The sequence below is a fragment of the Xenopus tropicalis genome, chromosome 6 (assembly GCF_000004195.4).
Source record: "Xenopus tropicalis strain Nigerian chromosome 6, UCB_Xtro_10.0, whole genome shotgun sequence".
Taxonomy (NCBI): Eukaryota; Metazoa; Chordata; class Amphibia; order Anura; family Pipidae; genus Xenopus; species Xenopus tropicalis.
In genome coordinates, this window is record NC_030682.2 from 36,751,074 (window position 1) to 36,771,728 (window position 20,655).

Genomic DNA, 20,655 nt, shown 5'->3' on the forward strand with positions numbered 1-20,655 from the left:
AAATGCAACTTGTGCATTACTTCTTTTGGACTTGAATATCTATTAACCTCTGTTGAAATTGGTATATTCCTGTACTGTAAAAAATCAGTACAGGTATGGGATCCGTTATCCGGAAACCTGTTATTCAGAAAGATCCTTTTTCTCTGTCATAATAAAACAGATCATTGTATTTGATCAAATCTAAGATATAATCAATCCTTATTGGATGCAAAATAATTATAGTGGGTGTAATTAATGTTTTATTGATTTTTTAGTAGACTTAAAATATGTAGATCCAAATTACAGAAAGACCCCTTATCCAGAATATCTTTGATCTTGAGAATTCTGGATAGCGGGTTCTGTACCTGTACATATATTTTAAATTATGTTCTATTAAAAGAAACCCTTTATAATAAATACTTAACCAACAGATCATTTGTATCATAATAAGTGACCCTATTATAGAATCTTTCCATATTGGCATTTATATCAGTAAATATTGCTCTTAGGCTGATGCCACACGCGGCGTAGGGCTGATTTTTTCGGCAAGCGAAAACACAAGAGAATGCAAAGTCTCGCGTTTTCATGCGTATATCGGCTACATGTGCCTGCACCCTATCTCTACCTGAATCTTTATGCTAAAGAATGATTGGTTGCTATAGGTTACTGCCAAGGTGCAGATTTGCCCAGTGCTGGTAAATGAGCCCCACTCTGAACACCTCAGTTAGGAATAAATAGGCATGATTATAAAGTGTAGATTTTTATTCAGTTTTATAATTGACTACAATTGAATGCCCAGGTGGATCAGATCAGTTTAAAACAAGTACTTTACATTGACTCTGATCATATAAACATGCAAATTACCATAAATAAGCAGCAAATAGTTACAGGTGCACTGAATTAAACAACCTTTTGAAGAATTCCAGCCTACTGTCTGGCACTAATGGTTAAAATTGTGCAAAAACTATATATTGCATTTCAGACCCATAGGAATTAGTTAATTTTTAAGAAATGGGGGCACACACATTTAATTATTGTTAAAAATAATTAAAAAAAAAACACAAATACACAAGTATTGTAGAAATGATACCTATATTGGCTAAGCTTTCGGAGCTCTAAGGCCCCTTCGTCAGGCAAAATATATTGATGTTAAAAGCTTTTCAAAATGAGCATTTGATTACTTACCCAAGAGAAGTATTTTTGAATAAAAGATTGCCTTAAAGCTGTGGTTAAATTATAATCCTCTGAGCTGTGATGGGTTTGATGCCCGGCCCACATGATATTAACCTCTGTGGAAAGAAAACAGTAAATGAATCAACAATAGCAAATAACATAACGGAGCAGAGACAAAAACAACAAAATCAATTTTAAAGTATACAGGTGCTAAGGTGATATGAAATCTTTGAGGATACTTGCTGTCATTCCTTTGGACCTTAAAACTGGGAAAACAGATCTACCTTGCACATGTGCATATGGAGGTCAAGCTATTCCCATGGTTGACAATGAGAGCCGCTGCCTCGATCTAGCATTCTTATGCTTCTAAATTCTAGGCTGAGCACATAATTAGAATAGATGTCCAGCTGGAAAATATGTCCTGAATTCACTTGACCCTGTAATATACAGTAGAATCTCTCTATTTCATTATTTATAAAAAATATTTATAGAGCAAATGCCTTTTCCAAAAGATGGATTAATGGGATTTGCAGTTGCCTTACACCTTTCGGGCATTAGTGTCACTAAATTGATGATCATCAATATAAAAACACATGGGTTATTAACTTAGATGTGAGAAAATGTCCTATCTTTCAGTTCATTAAATAAAAACTATACCCCCAGAATATATACTTAATATAAGCTGTTTTATGCAATATTTTTTTATAGAGACCTACATTGTTTGGGGGGTATAGTTTTCCTTTAATTCTGTACCATGTGACTTATTTCTATGAGGTAGAGCCCTGCAATGAGTCATGTTGCAATATAAGTTTCTTTTCTATTTTTTCATCTCCTCCAGCTTTGCCTGATCTCACTTATGGTCTTCAGTGGCAATACTTCTAGAAGTTATGTCATTGACCATTTTGTGGTGGTCAGCAAATAATAGCATGGGTTGCAGATGCTGTTGCTTGTCTTATTGAATATGAGATCCAAGCAGGTGGCTTTGTGTGTCTGGGGATTAAGTATGGGTCTACTTGAGTCAGGCAGGTCTTTATTATGAGATTTAATCTTCAGTCAGATACTAATTTGTGAGATATTTTCCCATAAAATGTTACTATGGCCTATTAGCCTAGTAAAATAATGCAAATAATGTATATTACAACATATTACTTTAATAATACTATAAAATGGTATAACTAGACCTTTCTGTTTAAACACAAGTACAGCTTATTTAGTGTTTTACCTATTCCTTACTTATGTACTTTTGGATTTGTACACATACTGTAGGCTGCTAATCACAAATAATGTGCTAATGATCAAATGTAATTAAACTGAAATAGTCCTTAAATCAAGTTTTGTGAAACAATACAAAAACAGAAATCAATAAGACCACTCTCTGGTAACTGGAACTTGGACAATGGAGAAATCCCTTAAAAATAGGCAAGACTTTGAGAGTAAAGCTTGTGTTGGGTAAGAAAACTGTGTTTGTGGGAACTGTCTGTGCACTGAGGGAAGCAGGGTCCCTGCACAAAGCACAAAGTTGGAAGGTAGAAGCACAGGACCAGTGAATACCAGACATTAATATTGCCTTTGGCAAATAAATAAACAAATTAGATGGAGGTCTAGCTGCAACAAGTTTTTTAAAGCATGGATCAAAATATTTTCATACTTAAAATAATAAAAGGACTGCTGTTAGCTATCTATCAGCAAGTAGTGCTGTGGAATGATACAAGCTAAACCTCATTAGTAGTCTGTCCACGGCATCCAGAACTAGCTGCAGAGACCAGCTGAGTTTCCAGTGAAGCTTAAAATAAAATGTGCTGCAATAACATAGCCCAGGTACTCTCCAAGTGGGAGTTTGACTTGGAAACAAACAGGATATGACTGCTAGGTGTCGTGAAGGTGAAAGAATTTAAAGTATAAACTAAACCATGAGAAGTATAAAATCAAAGGTTTGCACAAAGTGTGGATACAAAACCACTTTCTGTAAATGATTAAAGCCAAAACAAGCAGATTATCCACTAGCCATTCTCATTTACAACTACCAATCATTTCTGTCTTAGAAATGGTGGGAAAGGGATCAAGTTTGATGGAAATGAATTAGATGAGTAAAGAATTCTCAAAAGACATGAGCAGTCATTTACCATGACCCCAAATGCAAGTTATAGAGCACTAAAGGGTGCAAAAGCACTCCTCATAGTACTCTCTCAAAAAGCAGTTACATCTACAGTCTGGATAATGGTTTTGCAGATAATAGATCTTAAATGTATTTGTGTATTTTATGCATTACAGGTACTGATGTAAAATGTTCAGAGAATATAGATGAGCACAAGAAGAATTACTTATTCTTAGTACAGGTACGAGACATGTTATCCAGAATACTTGGATCCTGGGGTCTTTTTGTAATTTGGATCATTAAATGTCTACTAAAAAATGTTTTTAAACATTAAATAAACCCAATATGATTGTTTTGCCCCCAATATGGATTCATTCAGCTTAGTTATTATCAAGTACAAGGTACTGTTTCATTATTACAGAAAGAAAAGAAAATAATTTAAAGGGGCCATATACACCTAATAAACCTTTAAAATTAACACAATAAAAAGTGCTTTATATTCTTGTTTAGTACCAAAAATAACAGAAACCAGAGGTATTTCTTAATTAAAACAAAAGACAAAAAAGCCCTATTAATTGAGCTAATTTTAAAAGGAGTGTATGCTTCCCCTTTAAACTAATATGCTGCTTTCTGGATAATAGGTTTCCGGATAATGGATTCTATACCTGTATAGATATTGTAATAGGTTATTCATACAGTGATCTTCATTTATCTTAACATCAGGTAAATGAAAGTCTGAACGTTATTCATTCCCTCTGTAAAGGTACAGTGAACCTATACAGACCTATTACTTTCAGAGTTTATATATGATCAATATAATATGTCTTTTTAGCACAGAAAATAACATCTGTGTATGGAACTGGAATCAAACTATTTACTTTTTGCAAATGTTATCATCCTGACAAAGTTACAGTACTATGGTTCTTTAGTGCTTAGTGCACTCAAATGTTCACCAGCACTGGTTGGAAATCGATATGCCTACTACCTGTGGGTGGTGTTTTATTCAAATTATCAAGGCAGCAAGTAAAGCAAATCACCCATTCACAAAAACGTATTTCAATATAAGCATTTGCTGCTGTACTGTAGATGTGGAGACCTTCTGTGTGCAGAAGTTGGAGAGCATTCCGTTTGCAAATGTGTAACAGGAGATGTGAACTGGAAAATTATACAGGTATCCAGTGGCGTCCAAGAGGTCTCTGCTACTGATGAAATATTAAATCAGTGTCTTTTTTTTTTTTGGCGAGCAAGTATAATCCCATGGTATGTGTTCTGCAGTTACCACTTTCCTTAGGGCTGGAAGCAGTGGCTTTGGAAAGTATTTGGGGAAGGAAAACATATCCAGATGCTCTCTTTTGACTACTAAAACTTTACAAATGTCTTATGAACTTAGGTTTTTTTCCAGTGCTAAATGCCGTATCCTTCTTTTATATTACAGGTATATTCATTTTTGTTCCATTCTTTGTATAAAGAACAGAGTAGTATAGATCACTATTGTGACCAGGTGTTAGCAATCTGCTGAGTAATTTACTGCAGTGTCCCCCTGAACTGCAAAAAATGTGGGTGAGTGGCTGAAATCACTCCTTGACTTGAGACACTGGCATGTGAACTTAAGTTTGACTTTTACCTATTCTGTCCAGCGTGTGCCTGTATGTGTTGGGGTGTGTGTATGTGTGTTACAAAATGTTTCTATGCAATATTTTTAAATAAAAAAAACTTACAAAAGATTATTTGAATTAACTATAACAGAGTATACCAAGTGAATACAAGTTTAACTCACCAAGTACACCTGAACATAAGGGGTACCCCATATAACCTACTTGTCTCTATTAGCTAGTTATACAGTATGTATCTAAAGCCAAGTAATTTATAACTGTAACACAAAACCTTTTCACAGCTTTCAACTCATGCAGTGATTGCTTTTAGCAGGCGACCTTGACATAAGTGCGTATCCTTTAAAAACAGCAAATATTATATAGGTAAGTATGCACAAACAATCTCAAAAACATGGGAAAACATCAAGAAATAATGTTATAATAACTCAGAGAAACATTCTTTTTTCCATGATTTTTCAAGGGTTACAAAATTAAATTATATCATTGATTTATAAAATGTCATTGTATCCCATGCTCAGCATTCGGTCATTCATTGTATCTATATAATTATTGCTGATGTACCTCTGTAAGAATATGAATACCTAATAGTAATTAACATATATGAGACAGGTGAGATATCCATGAAATGCCAATTGTATATTTTATTTGAGCTACAACAACAGCATGACATTTGTTGAGGGACTCCATTATGCAGGTGTTTAAAGGAGAAGGAAAGTCATTTTGGCAATTTACTGCCAATAGATTTGCCACATTAGTGCCATCTAGAACAATATATTTATTCTGCAGAAACCATTACTGTACCTGAGTAAGCAGCTTTAGAAGCTTTGTCCATTTGCTTAAGATAGCAGCTGCCATTTTAGAGCAGAGACAAACAGGGAGATTAGTCGCTGCGCGACAAATCTTCGTTGTCGCAGGTGACTAATCTCCTCACAATGCTATCCCACTGGCTAGAATGTAAATTGCCGGTGGGATGGCATACGCGATGCCACGATTTGTTGAAGTCGCGGAAGTTGCCTTGAGAGGAAACTTGGGGCGACTTCGGCAAAGAGAGGAGAGAACTGCGCAGACTCTGGCCATGGAAATTAAGGATGTTTCTGAGAGAGGCAGTCAGACACTAGAAAATCATGTTTACAAAAAAGAGACAAGAAATCCTGTGTTTCTTTTGATAGAGGACTCAGTGCAGCATTACTATAAGTGCTTGTATTTACATGACTGTATTTACATAGACCTTTCTGATAAAGCTTATTAGTTTTTAGTTTTTCCTTCTCTTTTAACCCCCTGCACTGGATACTCAGCCTGTCCTGTGTTAGCCTCTCTTCAGGTTTCTCTACCCTCATGGAAATAGAAAGGGCTATAGTAAATCTGCCACTACCAGATGTTATCTAGTACACAAGCTGCAAAAAAAGGCACAGAAAGGAATTTTAAAAAACATAATATCTTGAAAAACTGAAAAAAAAAGAAAAGTTTCACACAGTCAATGGTTACTCAGTCCTAATATATCACAGTAATATGATAGGATATCAAATATGATATGATCATCTGGCAGAGAAATTTGAATTGTGGAACTGATGAGAGTCCCTGTAACTAAAAGATAAACACATCCATCAGTAGCTGATAAAATAAATCTAGACTGCTTACTGGAAGGATTAATAGCCAAAGATCAGATATTTGGCTGGATAATGCAAAGAGACATAACAAGCTGAACTCGCTAGAGAAGACCTTGATGATAGGTAAAATTGAAGACAAACCGAAAGCTGTGATTATTTTTAGAAGCATGCAGGAGCTAAGGAGCGCAGCTGCTAATGGGCTTAAATTAGAATTGATTGAACAACTGAACAAGCAGAATTAAATAAAAAACGGAACAATCATAGTTTAATAAGTTTTTGTTCATTTTTATAGGGGCCATGGACTTTGGATTAAATTACTGACGGGTGAAACATACACTTAGGAAAATGATTTAGCTACTTACATGTGATCCTTTGTTGGAAATCCCAGGAAAAGTGCACTAAAATAGTGCAACAAAAATGTATTGTACCCTTCAAACAGGACCACTTGTTGCTGGGCAACATGCTTTTCCCATAGAATACATCAGAACCTTGAAACCTGGAATCTTGTGCCTTCCCTTGTAACTGTAACACTGTTTATTTATAATGCTTTATTTAAGTAAACTTCTGCTGTTTATATATCCAGTGTGTATGTATGTCCCATCTCTTCCCACAGCACTGTGGAAATTTTCTGTGTTTGCCTAATAAACATACAGACAAACAGTATGGTCTTTCCCCCCCCCCATGGATAAAACCCTGTTTTACTTAGTTAGGACTGACACAAGGACACTGTCTTGACGAAGAGCATCAGCTTATGCCCACTTTGTATACACAAACCATGTAATCGAACATATTTCACCTTTAACTTGTGGAAGTTTAGATTTTCTTTCCTTTTTGAATCATATAAGTGTCTTGGTTTATTAAGTGACATGCATACAAAGTTATATAGAAAGGCAAGTGCCATCCTGGCATTATGCATAGGGACAAGGGCCATTTACACCATAATAAGAATGGGAAGACATGACAGTCCTTCTGTAGGTGTGTCTGAGATGTCAGGGAGTTTTTTTATTTCCCCATAGGCAGGGTAGCATTTATCTCTGTGGTATATAGGGTATCTTCACAATTCTTAGTTCTAGGCTCTGAGGTTTAATTGAGTATGACATTTCCTATAAATCCTCTGTCTCTGTATATTCACCTTCACTGAGTAATGTGTGCAGCTGTTTGTGCTCCTCTGCCTGTTCATGTTACATTTGCTCTGTGGGAGGCTTTTTTATACTGCGGTTAAACAGAGCTAGCCACATCCTCATATCAATTCTTTATTTCAAAAGTCTCCTTTACATTTCCCATAAGCATCTAATACAAATGTAGGTTGTAGCTTATTCCACATAAACATGATAATTCAGCAGCACTTTTATTATATATTTTGTCTAATGTAATGTGTTGCAGAACACAGAGTACCTAATGGCTCTGTACTAAAGTTGCCACATTGGCCCTGTACTTGCCTTTCTTATCTGTGTTATCTTTCTTCCCTATTAATAACATAGGTTTAAAGTATCAAGCATAAAATACCAGCCAAGTGGAAATATTACCCTGTAATAAGTATTAGGATATACTGAATACCTTGGCAAGCTCAGCGAAAGATAAGGGAAAGCACCTCAGGTGCATTCAGAAATGAATTACCGTACATGCAAGAAGCTCGGCAGATTCTATAATTTAGTGCTTTACTATTCCTAAAAACCTATCCATTTAAAAGTTCTTTTTGTAATGAATTTCCCTTTATCTGAAAGCCTAATGGGCTGTAGCTGGGGGAAGGATTTTTTTTTAAGGCAAAAAGTAGTTTATATGCAAGGCCTATTCATTGATTTAATGTTAAGAAAGGGGGTATACCCTTTAAAAAAAATAACATAATTGTTTTGCCAACAATATGAATTTTTGCAGCTTTGTCACCATCAAGCAATTATTACAGAGAAAAAGGAAATCATAAAATAATAATTGTTTGCTTACAAAAATGGCCTTCCTCTATTTTGAGGCCTTCTGGATAATGTGAATCCAAAAATTAAATCCTATACCTGTACTTCTGCTAATTACTAATGATTCTGACGCTAATCCACATACCAAAAAAGGCGCTAAGTTTGCCCAGGAACTGTAACCCATAGCAACTAATTAAATGTTTACTTTCTAACAGGTGACCAGTAAATAACTCATTAAACCATAATTTTAAATGGGTCTACAAATGCTCAAGACAATTATAAAAACCAGAATTAAAAAAAAAGAAGCACATAAATTTTGCTGGGAAAACTGCCATAGACTTTTTTGATTTTTATGTACTTTCGAGTTTTGGAAACCATCAATTGAATTTGGAAATTTTTGCACAAGAAAAATGTGAACCGCAGAAAAAATTTGAAATCGAACGTTGATAAATCAGGCCCTATGTTTCTTGTAAAGATCATCATATTTAAAACATTGTTCTGCCGATGTCAACTATCATTTTGAGGCTATGAGGAACAAGGATAAAGACATATGTTAAAGACATATGTTTACATTATGGCTGGAGGAAAGGAATAAGGAATTTGGAGAGGAATAGTAGCTAGTGATGAGCAAATTTTTTCACCAGGCATGGATTTGCAGCAAATTTCCGCATTTCACCATTGGCAAATTGTATTGTGAAACTTCTGTGAAAAACATTGCGGTTGCGTCAAAATAGGCACGGTCGCAACAAAAAAATGACATTCGTGACAAAAAACAGATACGTGTAACAAACGCTTTTCACAGATTTTTTTGCCGTTTCACAAATTATCCCTTCGTTTCGCAAATGTTTCGAAAAAGGGGCCCTAATTGGCTGATACACAGTTGCAATATGTATGGGATCATTTTCTATTCCTGCTCAGGTTCCCAGGACTAAAACTAGCCCTACATGCTGCATTCTTATTGGCTTTACCATGTGGTCATGGGGTACCAGGGCTGCCCTTTCTGTCTAGAATAGCTAACTCTAGCATCCACTCCACTAAATCTACCCTGTGCTAGCCATGCAGATGTTAGCAGCCCAAAGAAGTCCTATCTCCATCGCCAGGCCTATGGACCTTCCTAGAAACTTCTAGAATAGGCCTAAGCAGGGCCCAACTTTAGGGGTTGCTGCCACCTATTGACCACTTGGAAATTACACTTTACTATATGTTTAGAAAATACGTTACCTCCTTACTTCTGCAAGTATGTGTTCCATTCAGGTATGGAGCAAAAACTGGCATCCCTTTCAGAAGCAATTTTCAACCTCTGAAATGTCAAAATTATAGGATTTTGAACATTGCAGAAGTTCTCACTTAGTTTCCAGCGCCAGGTGTAGGCGGATAATTGCAAACTGTATAAATGAGGAGAAATTATCCCATCTTACCATTTCTTGCCATAATGCATTGCTATAGCAAAATTGTTCAGAATAACAAATGAATCTCTTATGGGCACTGAGCACAGGGGAAACTACTGCTCAGTGTACTCACCATGAACTCCAATGATCATACTGTACTTTCACTTTGTTTTTTTTAACTGTTGTATAAAATATTACATTCTTTACTTTTCACTAGTAATATCCTTACGTGCCTTGTGATTGTCCAAGACAGGAAACAGTGAAGCTGTGACTGAAATAGTATCTATCTGCTTGTAGATGGCAGCTAAGAGCAATATCCACAGCACAGGAAAATGGTACTTATATCAAATTAAGCATGCTGTGTCTTTGCTCTCCAGCTTGCTTGCTAGCTTTATTTTGCTGTAAGCATTTTAAGGCTCATAAATTTCTCATCATTCTCCTTTAATAACAGAAAAATGTAAGAGCCACTGAAGTGCCCGCATTTGTAATCTGAGCCCTTTGTAATCCTAAAGGAATTAAGGAGGAAATCACTTGTAAAAATAAAAAGACAGAAATACATGGCATAATGCATTCTTTGTTTTTTATTTTATGAGTTATTTTGATTCAGCTGTAATTTGTATTGATGAAAGACTGATATTTATTATCTATAGAATGGAAACCGATTTACGCAGAGCTGCTTTTGAGAAAAACAAAAACTTTGGTTTTCCACTAACTGACATTTAATTTTCCCCAAAGGTCTGCACTTATATCCAGAAATGCTTCTTTATTTGCTGTCTGAGCAATGCAGTACTGGTTGCTAATATGTAGAAGCTGGCATGGGCCAGTGTTAATTAACAATATATAGTGATAAACAACATTTTTTGCCAGGCATTGATTCGCTGCGAAACTCCGCGTTTTGATATCAGCAATTTTTTTTGCAAAACACCCGTTCGCCATTTTGCCGTTTCACGTATTTTTTTGCAGTTTTCCAAATTTTTCGGTGAAGCAAAACAGGACAGATTCGCTTATCACTAGCAACATACAGTTGGTGTCAGTAGGAGCACTAGGCTTTTTGTTGCAGCAATAATCTCTTATGTGAGTCATAGCTGTAGTAAGTGTAATTTCGTAGCGCTTGACTGCAATGGAAACAAATTACAGGACGATAATACTGATTTCATATATAAACTGGCATTTAATCACAAGATTAAGCGTTATTCCAGCAGCAGATGGAGTGTGTTTCCAAGCTGTTGCTTGAATAAAGTGTTCCAATTCCATGTATAGAAGTAGTAGTGTATGAGATTTCATTATCAATATGGGTAAAGTGATTTAATTATCTGTACAGGCATAACAATGTAGAAGACTTCTATAGCCCATCCTGGGTGTTTTGATGCACCCTTGTTAATTCCATTAATATTGTTCTCACCCTAGAGAAGGAAACAGCCTTTTTCCTAGGACATCCTGTATAGAATCAAACACAAAAGGGTAGGGGGCACAAAGGGGCACAAAAGTAAGACTTTTAAAGGACATTTAAACCCTACATTTTTCTACCATGTATATAAGTTGGCACATCTCCCCCACCCACACTGCATCATTTGTACTGCATATATCCCCTGCACCATCAGATTTCCATAAAACAAATAGCAGCTTTCACCTGGTGGCCAATTTCCCTCTGACATCATCAGTGACATTTACATCGGCAAACAGCACATTTGCATTGTAAAGTTCATGCAGTGAAGAATGCAGGCTTACACAGGCAGAATTTACACTGATAAAATGTCCTGTTTTAAATAAGCACTGTAACGGTTAAGTTGAGCTCGGGAGAAAAGGATACGAGAAAAAAACATGTTTCTCCAACAGAGTGCACAGCTAGAGTTTTTATGGAAACCAGCATTGCCACTCTTCTGGAGGGTATGTTTAGTAACCTGAGTTGAGAAGAACTAAGTATGCCCAGTAGCCAAGAGCCAAAGTTAATTCCTAAGGGAGGGGGCCAAGTGGGTTGAGAATTAATCCCAAATGATTAAGGGGATGCTGCAGACTTAAACTTTGAACAACTGGAGTGGCAGGTTTTTAGAGATTTCAAAGAAGCTGTTCCCTGATTACATCTTTTGTGGTGGAGTCTGGCCACACGCCATCTGTAGTGGCAGACTGGAAATTTGAAGCTAGGTGCAGCACTGCCAGTGAGCAAGAAGGAGCCTTAGTCTCAATGACTGAGCCCACTCAAGTGCTCTCTAATTTGCACATCTACCTGTTATGCAAGTTAAGGGACGGATGGGAGACAGTGGGGTGCTTTAACACTGTATTAGCACAGATCTCTGAGTTCTGTTTCTGAGCACAGAGACCTGCAGCAAACATGGTGGATTGTACCCTGTTGGTGCACTAAGAAAAACCCCTTTTATAACTATAAAGAGGAAAAAAGTAATAGAGAACTAGGCAAAGTGTTTGATTTCACCACAATGTATTTTGTATGCTATGGAACATATTGTATGTCCACTCAATAAGAATTCAATGTTCATGTGATTTTATGAGCCCTATATACAGTATGGATTTTATATGCTGAACACATGCTCTAATGAGTATAAAAAACAGCACTTATTCCTGGTACCCACAGCTTCGAAATGTTACAATGGGACTACTTACATTTTAGGATACTCTGTTTATGTAATAGAAGCATGAATATCGATATATATTTCAAATCATTATTGCCATGCACTAGCTTCTGCTCATAGTCATACAGTAAGTGAAATTGTGCTAGGCTTTAGCACTCTTAAGCCTTAGCATTCATATGCCGGAGAAGGCTATACTAAACCTTTGCACCCTTTAAAGTCTATCAGATGTGCCATCCAGAGCTGGAAGGTGTCAGAAATATCATAGTGCTGCCATAATCCTTCTAAAGAAAATTGTATCTAAATCATATTCCAACCAACACCAATAAATGCCACTTCCTTAATGGGAAAATACGAGGTAATCCCTTGACTGTAGCTTGTTATGTCTTTGATATGGTAGAACAGTATTGATTTTGTGGCATAACACTATTTCATTGCCACCTCTCAAAAACCCTCTATATTTACATACCATATAACCACATTTTACCTGTGCCAAACAGCACGAGACAATATTACATTTATAAAGTACCAATATTTCTGCACAGCTGGGTTCTTCTGCTGCCTTTTTTTTATTTTATTTTTGGCGCATTTTTAATTCATTTAAGTATGTAATATTCCTGGCAGGAACAGACAGACTGCAATATAGTTTTTCCATCCATTAATATTATATAAATATGACAGTCTTGGAGCAAAAGCAAGGGCATACCCAGGATTTCTAGAGAGGAAATTCCATGGTATGAATTGCTAATGCTACATTTCAGGGTTATACCTAGAATAAGCGGACCTATTCTATTAATATGACTTTTCTATTTATATGTGCTTCTGTATGTACAGCTCTTGTGATATCACTGCACTGAAGAGAGACTGTATGTAGTAGTGCAACTAGCACTTACTGGACCAAATAGCAAAATCATTTTACCTGCTCCCACTCACACGGGCAGGGACCTCCATCCTCTTGTGTCTTTGACTCTTAACTTATTGCAACTGTATTTATCTTGTATTTATTGTTATACTTTACATTTATCTATTATTATCTTAATAATCCCCTGTTTGTATTAATGTATTCTACTGTACAGCACTGCGTACATAAGTAGCGCTTTATAAATAAAGATATACATACATACATACATACTTACACACACCCTTCAACTATATTGAAGTTACAGATCCCTAATAGGACTTTTTTCTGCTAGAATTAGAAGGCAGGTTTCATATCAGCTGAATATCTAACCTGATCTGTTATGAGACAAACATGAACCTGTCCTTTTGATACTGGAGGATACAGTACTGGTCAGTCTGTGTGCAGAAAAATAATTGTTACTATACTGTTGGTACAAAGAATACCCAAGCCAACAATGGAGGAGTATTGTAACAGAAACTCCCTATGAGTTTGGATTATGAGTTCTAAGTTAAGATGCCTACACATCTATAGTTTTGGTACATTTTTCTTTTCTTTTTTTTTTTTTGCACAACTTTCCATCTGAAAGTTGATTATGTGTTGTGTGTCAGTTTAATATCATCTTCTCTAACTGCATTAGAAAAAGACCTTGAACCACATTCTGTTAACTACAGCTAGGAAAGCTGGGAGGGCCACAAAAAAGTAAAATTGGGGAAAGTGTAAAATGGAGGAATTAAAACTGAAATTTGACTATAGAACTGCACGTAAATATTTTGAAAAAGTAACATTTGCAAACAGGCATTTTTAAGGTAAATGGAACAAAATTTGGGGAATTGCACTCACTGAAATGCATTTGAATTGGAGGGGACTGCAAGAAAAAAACACAGAGTAATATGCAATATGCTGGTATGTAAAGTAAAGGTTTCATTGTAGGTTTTCATTAATTGCCTATTTTTTTAATATTCCCATTTCTATGTAAACAAGCACAAGATGAGTCTGCGCAAGGGTTTCCGATACCCTTAAATTATTTGTAAATATTCAGCTGATCTGAGCTTTAGTTCCCTTCCACCCGAATGTGTCTCCTCAACTATTCCCAGTCTCTATCTAGTCCAGCACTAACCCTGTTTCTATTTTTACAATATTGTGTGATTGGACTTTACACAGCTGCATAGGGATAAACAAAATTGGTAATGGCTAATTTATTGTGCTCAGTGTTTGAGTTTCCCGGCTCTCCATCTTCCGCAGACATAAGGTTGTTGCCAGTCACCCATGCTTGCATCCTCTGCCTGCAGTGATGAGATGTGTATCCTGCCCTAAGCAGGAAGACAGTTTGCTGTTCTCTTTTATGAATTGTGGCTTCTAGGAAGGGCAGGCTCCAATCCTACTAATCATGTAAAACACCTTTTAATAGTTATCCTGCTGTAGCACTAAAGAAAATGGGGAAATTATGAAATGGGAGAAATGTTCTCCTTTCAAACTAGCAATATATAACAATTCAAGATGCAAGTCTTGGCCGATGCCAAAGGCGCAAATACATGTGAATGGAATGTGGACATTGCCCTTTGTTATGTATTGCATTTTTTTCATTATTTATTTCTGTCTTTGAAGTAGCGTTTCTAGATTTTGTTATAATATGAACAAAATACAAACATGATCCTAATTCTTAGCAAATTATTTTCTGATTTTCACCCTGTCTATTAGTCTATTATCCATAAAATGTGATCTGTTCCACTGGGGTTTCTGCTCCTATTAATTTAACTTTGTTGAAACTCTCTAAATTGTTCAAGGTCACAAAAGAACAAGACATTTAAGGGAGCAGTTTTGCCCTTCTTCACTTGAACCTCTAAGTTTAACATTGCACTCAAAGACAAATTATCATGCGTAATCCAGTGAACTGGCCAGGAAAGGATCTCAGCTGTGAAATGAACTGAACCTTAACTTAAAAACTAATGAACTAGAACTTTTCATTTCCTACCACTGTACAAAGGCATTTAGAATAATAACCTTATGTTATAACAACTTTTCAAGTCAAGTTCAGTTACTCATAGGTACTTTTTATAGTATAGAACAGATCTACTGATACATAATTAAAATAGATGGAGGTTCATTAATAAGAACAGCACTGTGGCTTAAACAAACCTTATTATGGGGTAAACAACTGTATCTCAGTTATTTTTCTATGGTAGGGCTAGCTATATTATAATGGTAGGTGTGTTTGTGTCTGTACAGAAGTGCGTATATATTTATTATGTAGTGTCAGTAGACAAGAAATTTTAAGAGAATTGGTTAATAGTTTCTCTGGCCATTAAGTTAAAAATGACTTCTGGATTTTGGAATTGTTATTAATAAGGTAGAGTGTGGAGCCTGCTTTACCATGTGGGTGGCTTAGAGCAAGAAGTGAGCTAAAGGCTTAGGAATGAGGTGGTGGGGAGTCATAAAATGTTTTTTTATGAGGGTGCAAACTTAATTTTATGTGTTTTAGCTCCTGGAAAGATGAAGCAGCTGTCTGTGGTCTGAGGTGCTTTCTATAAGTTATCCACGTTGTTCCAGACCTTGTTAGCAATAGCATACAGTAAACACCCTCTGATCATATATGCATATAGATAACGATAACCTAAGTCATTTTCAGATAGCTGTAAAGACATCAGTGGCATTTTTATATGGTTAAACAATTTTTCCTCATTAAACTTATCAGTCAAAATTTGTTTTTATCGGTCTGCTAGGAAAGTAACAGCCATTCAGAAGCTGACAAATCTCTTATGGTGGCTGAAATGTAGCAATTTTTCTGTCTGTCTATCGAGGAAAGACAGACAGACAATAGTTTTTTTTTATTGGACACCACCTACCATCATTTGAAGATAACTATCAGTGTCATGTTATATAAAAGAAACACAAGATTTATTTTTTTCTTTTTTGGACACATGTTCTTCAGTATCAGACTTCCTGCACTAAGAAAAATCCTTTAGGGCACAGATAAGAGTCTGCTCAGTTTGCTCCTCTCTCTGTCACCCCTTCCCTTCTCCTGCTCCCCCTCCCATCAGAATTTGCTCCCCACTCCTGTCAGAATTGACTTTCCATCCCTAATGTGCTGTAGCATGGAAGTTACTGAGACCAAACTAAAATGGCAGCTGCTCTCTTAAACAAACAGAGGGAGCTTCTAGGGCTGTTAACTCAGGTTTGGTAAAGCTTTATGCAGAATAAATATAGCTCTCTAGCTTGCACTATTGTGGCTAATCTATTGGCAATAAAATGCCAAGATGCCTTTCCTTCTCCTTTAAAATAAAGCATAGTTATAAGATCCATTTTCTCTGTATTTTTGAGACTATGTTGCAACTTTTAAAAACACTTGTTACTGCAGATGATGATAATAATAATAATAATACTGCTCATGAAGGTATTCAACTTTTGAAACAGTGTAAACATCATGGAAATAACTAATGAACAGATGTAAGGTCTCCATTGCGAACTCAATGCAGCGTCATGTAAATTTTTCTCAGAAGCTTGCATTCTTACATATATCAGTTAGCAAATAAATGGGATACCATTACCACAAAAGAATCTTTTTCTCTTCATCTAAAATATGGCTAACACTGTACAACTTCTCTACTACCAAGATAGTTAAAGCAATAGCTCCAAAGAGGAGACAAGAAGTAGAAGTGGTTAGTACCTAGGCATCACCTGCCAGTGTAGAGACTCAAGGGGACTGGCAAATTGATAGAGAGATTGCAAGAGAAGCACCATTTTGAGTGCCTTGTACTTTGGGAAGTGGACACCTGTTGAGCTAGTACTACTAATAGATGTAACTAACACACTGACTTTATACATGTCATTATGACAGTAAATATAATAAGTGAATCTATGAAGTGAATGTACTGTGTTTAATACTGACATAATATCTGTGATTGTTAATAAGATTCTGTCATCATGTTCCAGCAAATAAAAAGTTAACTGAGTTTCTAACACCCATTTGTACAATGTCTGTTAAGTTTAAAAAGTCAGTGGGGAAACCCTTCCTATATCAAGAGCCCACCATAGAGAGAGTAATGATGTATTACTCATGCACCACTGGGAGTTGCAGCTTGCCAGGCCCATGACAAATGACAAAGGGCTGAGGAAAAGGATAGGGTATCAAAAGCATGAACAAGTCTAATGTGCTAAATATCATTACATTAAGATAGTCGTAGAATACAGCTTTTCAAAATAGATGAGAAACAGGGAAGCAGCAACAACTGATTATAATAATGTAGAGTTTAAACGTACAAATCTGTAAAACTAATATTGCAGTTTTATAGCCCTGGACTGTATCTGCTTTCTTTTAATTGGATATGCAGTTTAAAAAACAGTACCTGCAATGCTTTTGGAATACAGCTTTCATTTATTCACAGAATATTCCATAGAGCATTGCTGGCACATTTTCTCCTGGACGGACGTTTCTGCAGACCTTGCTAACACAAGATCACTTTACATTGTCAATATTGAAATACATCTCACAGTCACCCATCCTTATGCTCTAGGTTACTAGCTCCAAACAAATTAAGGCAGAAGGTCACAAGTATCAGCAGAGTGATTTTAGTGAAGATGTATTTAGGTTTCATGCATGCTTGGTCTGTTGATTTTTGTCAACACTGGTAATAACTCTATAGTAATAAGGATTCTAAGGCTACTGAAGACTGCTTGGCAGATAATAAAGACCTGTGGCAATTCTTTAAACAGGAAAGGGAGTGTGCAAATTGCAAAAAAAGTAAAGACTTGCAAACTTGTCCCCCTAAATAAAATACTGTCTGTGTTTGGCAGCTCTGTATTCATGAGGGAAGGGGAGCATGTAGTCCCTTCCCTGAAATGGCATGAAAGTTAGGGAGCAGAACCAGATACAGGCTGCAATGGGGCTTTGTAATTACCACCTGCCCTATGTGGAATTTTTTTAAAGGGAAAGAAATTATTTCAAGTATGCACTAAACTAGTAATACAGACAGGAAAAGCTGGGTCTTAATAAATAACAGAAAATCCCAAATATAATAATAGTAGCATTGAAAATAAAACATGAGTTTTTAAGAAGTAGCACATTTTTCAGCATGAATTTTGTACATTTGCAAGTTTAAAAAAAAGCAGCGTCCTGGAGTAATGTAAAGCTGAATGGGAACCAAAGTTTCTAATCCTGGCTATTGTTATATTATTGTTGCGTCCCTCAGGCAATCCTCACATGTACACTACTGGAAAAAAATCACATCCTGCTTTTTGATTCTTTTGTCCATTCTCCAACCTGCATTGCCAGAAACTTTCAGTCAGAAAAAGATTTATGATGTTCCTACTAACAAGGTCAACAACATTTTATCACCAGAGGGTTTCTTCTCAGAAAATAGTAACATCCATCCACAGCTCTATAGGGTAGTAGATTTGGCTCAGATATTTAGTATTTGTCATAATTACCAATGCACACAAAAGCCTGGGGTTCCATTGGGCTCATTTATCAATTTTGTGAGACACAGTAGCCCTGACTTCTGTTCCATGTGCGATGTGTGACATTTATACTAACAGCTGTACAGAATTAGAGCCTACAGATTTTCAAGTGTGTCTAAAATTCGTTGGGTGGCATGTAAAATACAAAAATCTTGAAAAGAGCTTTTTACAGACAAGTGGAGACTTTGTGTTACAGGACATTATAAATTATATTTAGCAAAATGTTATAGTACTCTGTAGCACAGCCTAGATATATGAAGGGTTAGCTATGATGGCATGGCAATACAGTATAATAATAGTATATGCTGCTCATGGCTTTAAAAGAAAATGACATTCAAACTGAGGATTATTATTATGGAATATTTCAAATACTTAGGTGCTTCACTTGATTTTGTGCCAGTAGCACTTGATTTTGTACCAAGATTTACTTGCACAGCTTGTATATTAACAAAATAATGAAAACCCCTGAGTTAAGAAGTAAGGTCTTAGATCTTAGGAAAATTCTTAGGCAACCTATTAAATATTCCGATGACTTGTGTAAAGGGAGTAAATAGGGTAGGTCGTGCGCTGATTATTGTTCACCTTAGGAACATGAGTCAGTAATCTCGGAGTAAGAATGAGGGGTATTGACAGCTGGTTACTAAATTAGATATTTTTCCATTGGTTCCTCTTTGTTCCCTTGCTTTCCCGTGTGGTGAATATACACCAGAAAAAAGCAAAACAACTTGGCAACTATTAGACAACCACTCCATGAAACATTTGGTAAAAAAACATATCACATCAGACACTCTAAAGATGGAACCCATAACCATAAAAGCTTTCTTAGACACAGTGCTTTAAACCTACAGATACAAGTGATAAACAACATGTAGAAATGACACACTGTGACAGAGAGACCCAGTAGAATGTAGATAATGTAGATAATGACACTGACAGTTTGGTTAGCTGAGCTTTCAAGTTGGCAAACAACAAAATGTTTGGCGTCGCACCATTCATTGAGATACTTTTTTTAGGGAATGATAGAGCCTAGTTCTCTGTTTATTTCCTTAAGGAAGTCATGGAAATATGACATAAAACAATGGGTAACTATACTGCAAAGCACAATAGCATAGTTCCAAACATCTTGATACTTTCACAATTAAAAGTTTTTCCTAATTTTTTTCTACATAATTTAGTGACATAACCTGGGGTTAAATTGTGTATTGCCCCCTTGCCTCGGAGTTCTATTCGTGGGGATAAACAAGATGGCACAGATGGGAATCATTCCATTGAAAAACATGTATTCTATTTTTGCCATGGTTCACAATCCACCTTTCCCAACTGAAATGCTTTTTGGCACATAACATGGCAAAGGGACTACAGACCTCTTATTAAGTATCAAGGCAGTGAGGTGCCAATTTTTGTACAGGTTGTTTGCTATGTATATGTTAGCTCTTTCTGGTCTGTGCATTATCCTTTATAAGTTATAATAATTATTAGCAACATTACAGACATTTTAACGTTATATGGGGACATTTTAACGTTATATGAGGAATTATGTTGTTTTTTTTACTACGTCCAGGTCAGCTTGCATTATCTTGTACTGCATACACTTATGGACACTACCAATGCATTACATTTAATCATCAAGTTGTTATTGGATTATTATGATACATTTAATATGCCCTATTAGAGGTTACATTTTAAGGTTTATAACTTCTGGTAGTGTTGATTGACGGTCAGACTTTTTAATCTTTGCCTAAAAAAGTTTGTTACTTCTAAAGGAGAAGGAAAAGTAGAATAATTGCCAAATATTGGGCACCTCCCAGTGGTTGTAATCACTTACCTGATAACCTGGGCTTGTGCTTGTTAGCAGAAAACTACACTGGCACAGGGTACATGTGAGCGAGCAATTCTCTTTTTCCCTTCTTCTTTCTTCACACTCTTGGGGCTGATACATGCACAGTAAGCAAAAGC

At 36.1% G+C, this 20,655-nt stretch overlaps 1 protein-coding gene across 1 annotated transcript in view; it reads right to left on the reverse strand.

Moving 5' to 3' along the window:
• The window catches only part of agmo (alkylglycerol monooxygenase), a 135,062-nt gene that overhangs the window by 74,530 nt on the left and 39,877 nt on the right, over positions 1 to 20,655 (reverse strand). Inside the window, 1 exon segment of the mRNA NM_001011313.1 lies at positions 1,165 to 1,268. Coding sequence (NP_001011313.1) covers positions 1,165 to 1,268 — 104 coding nt within the window.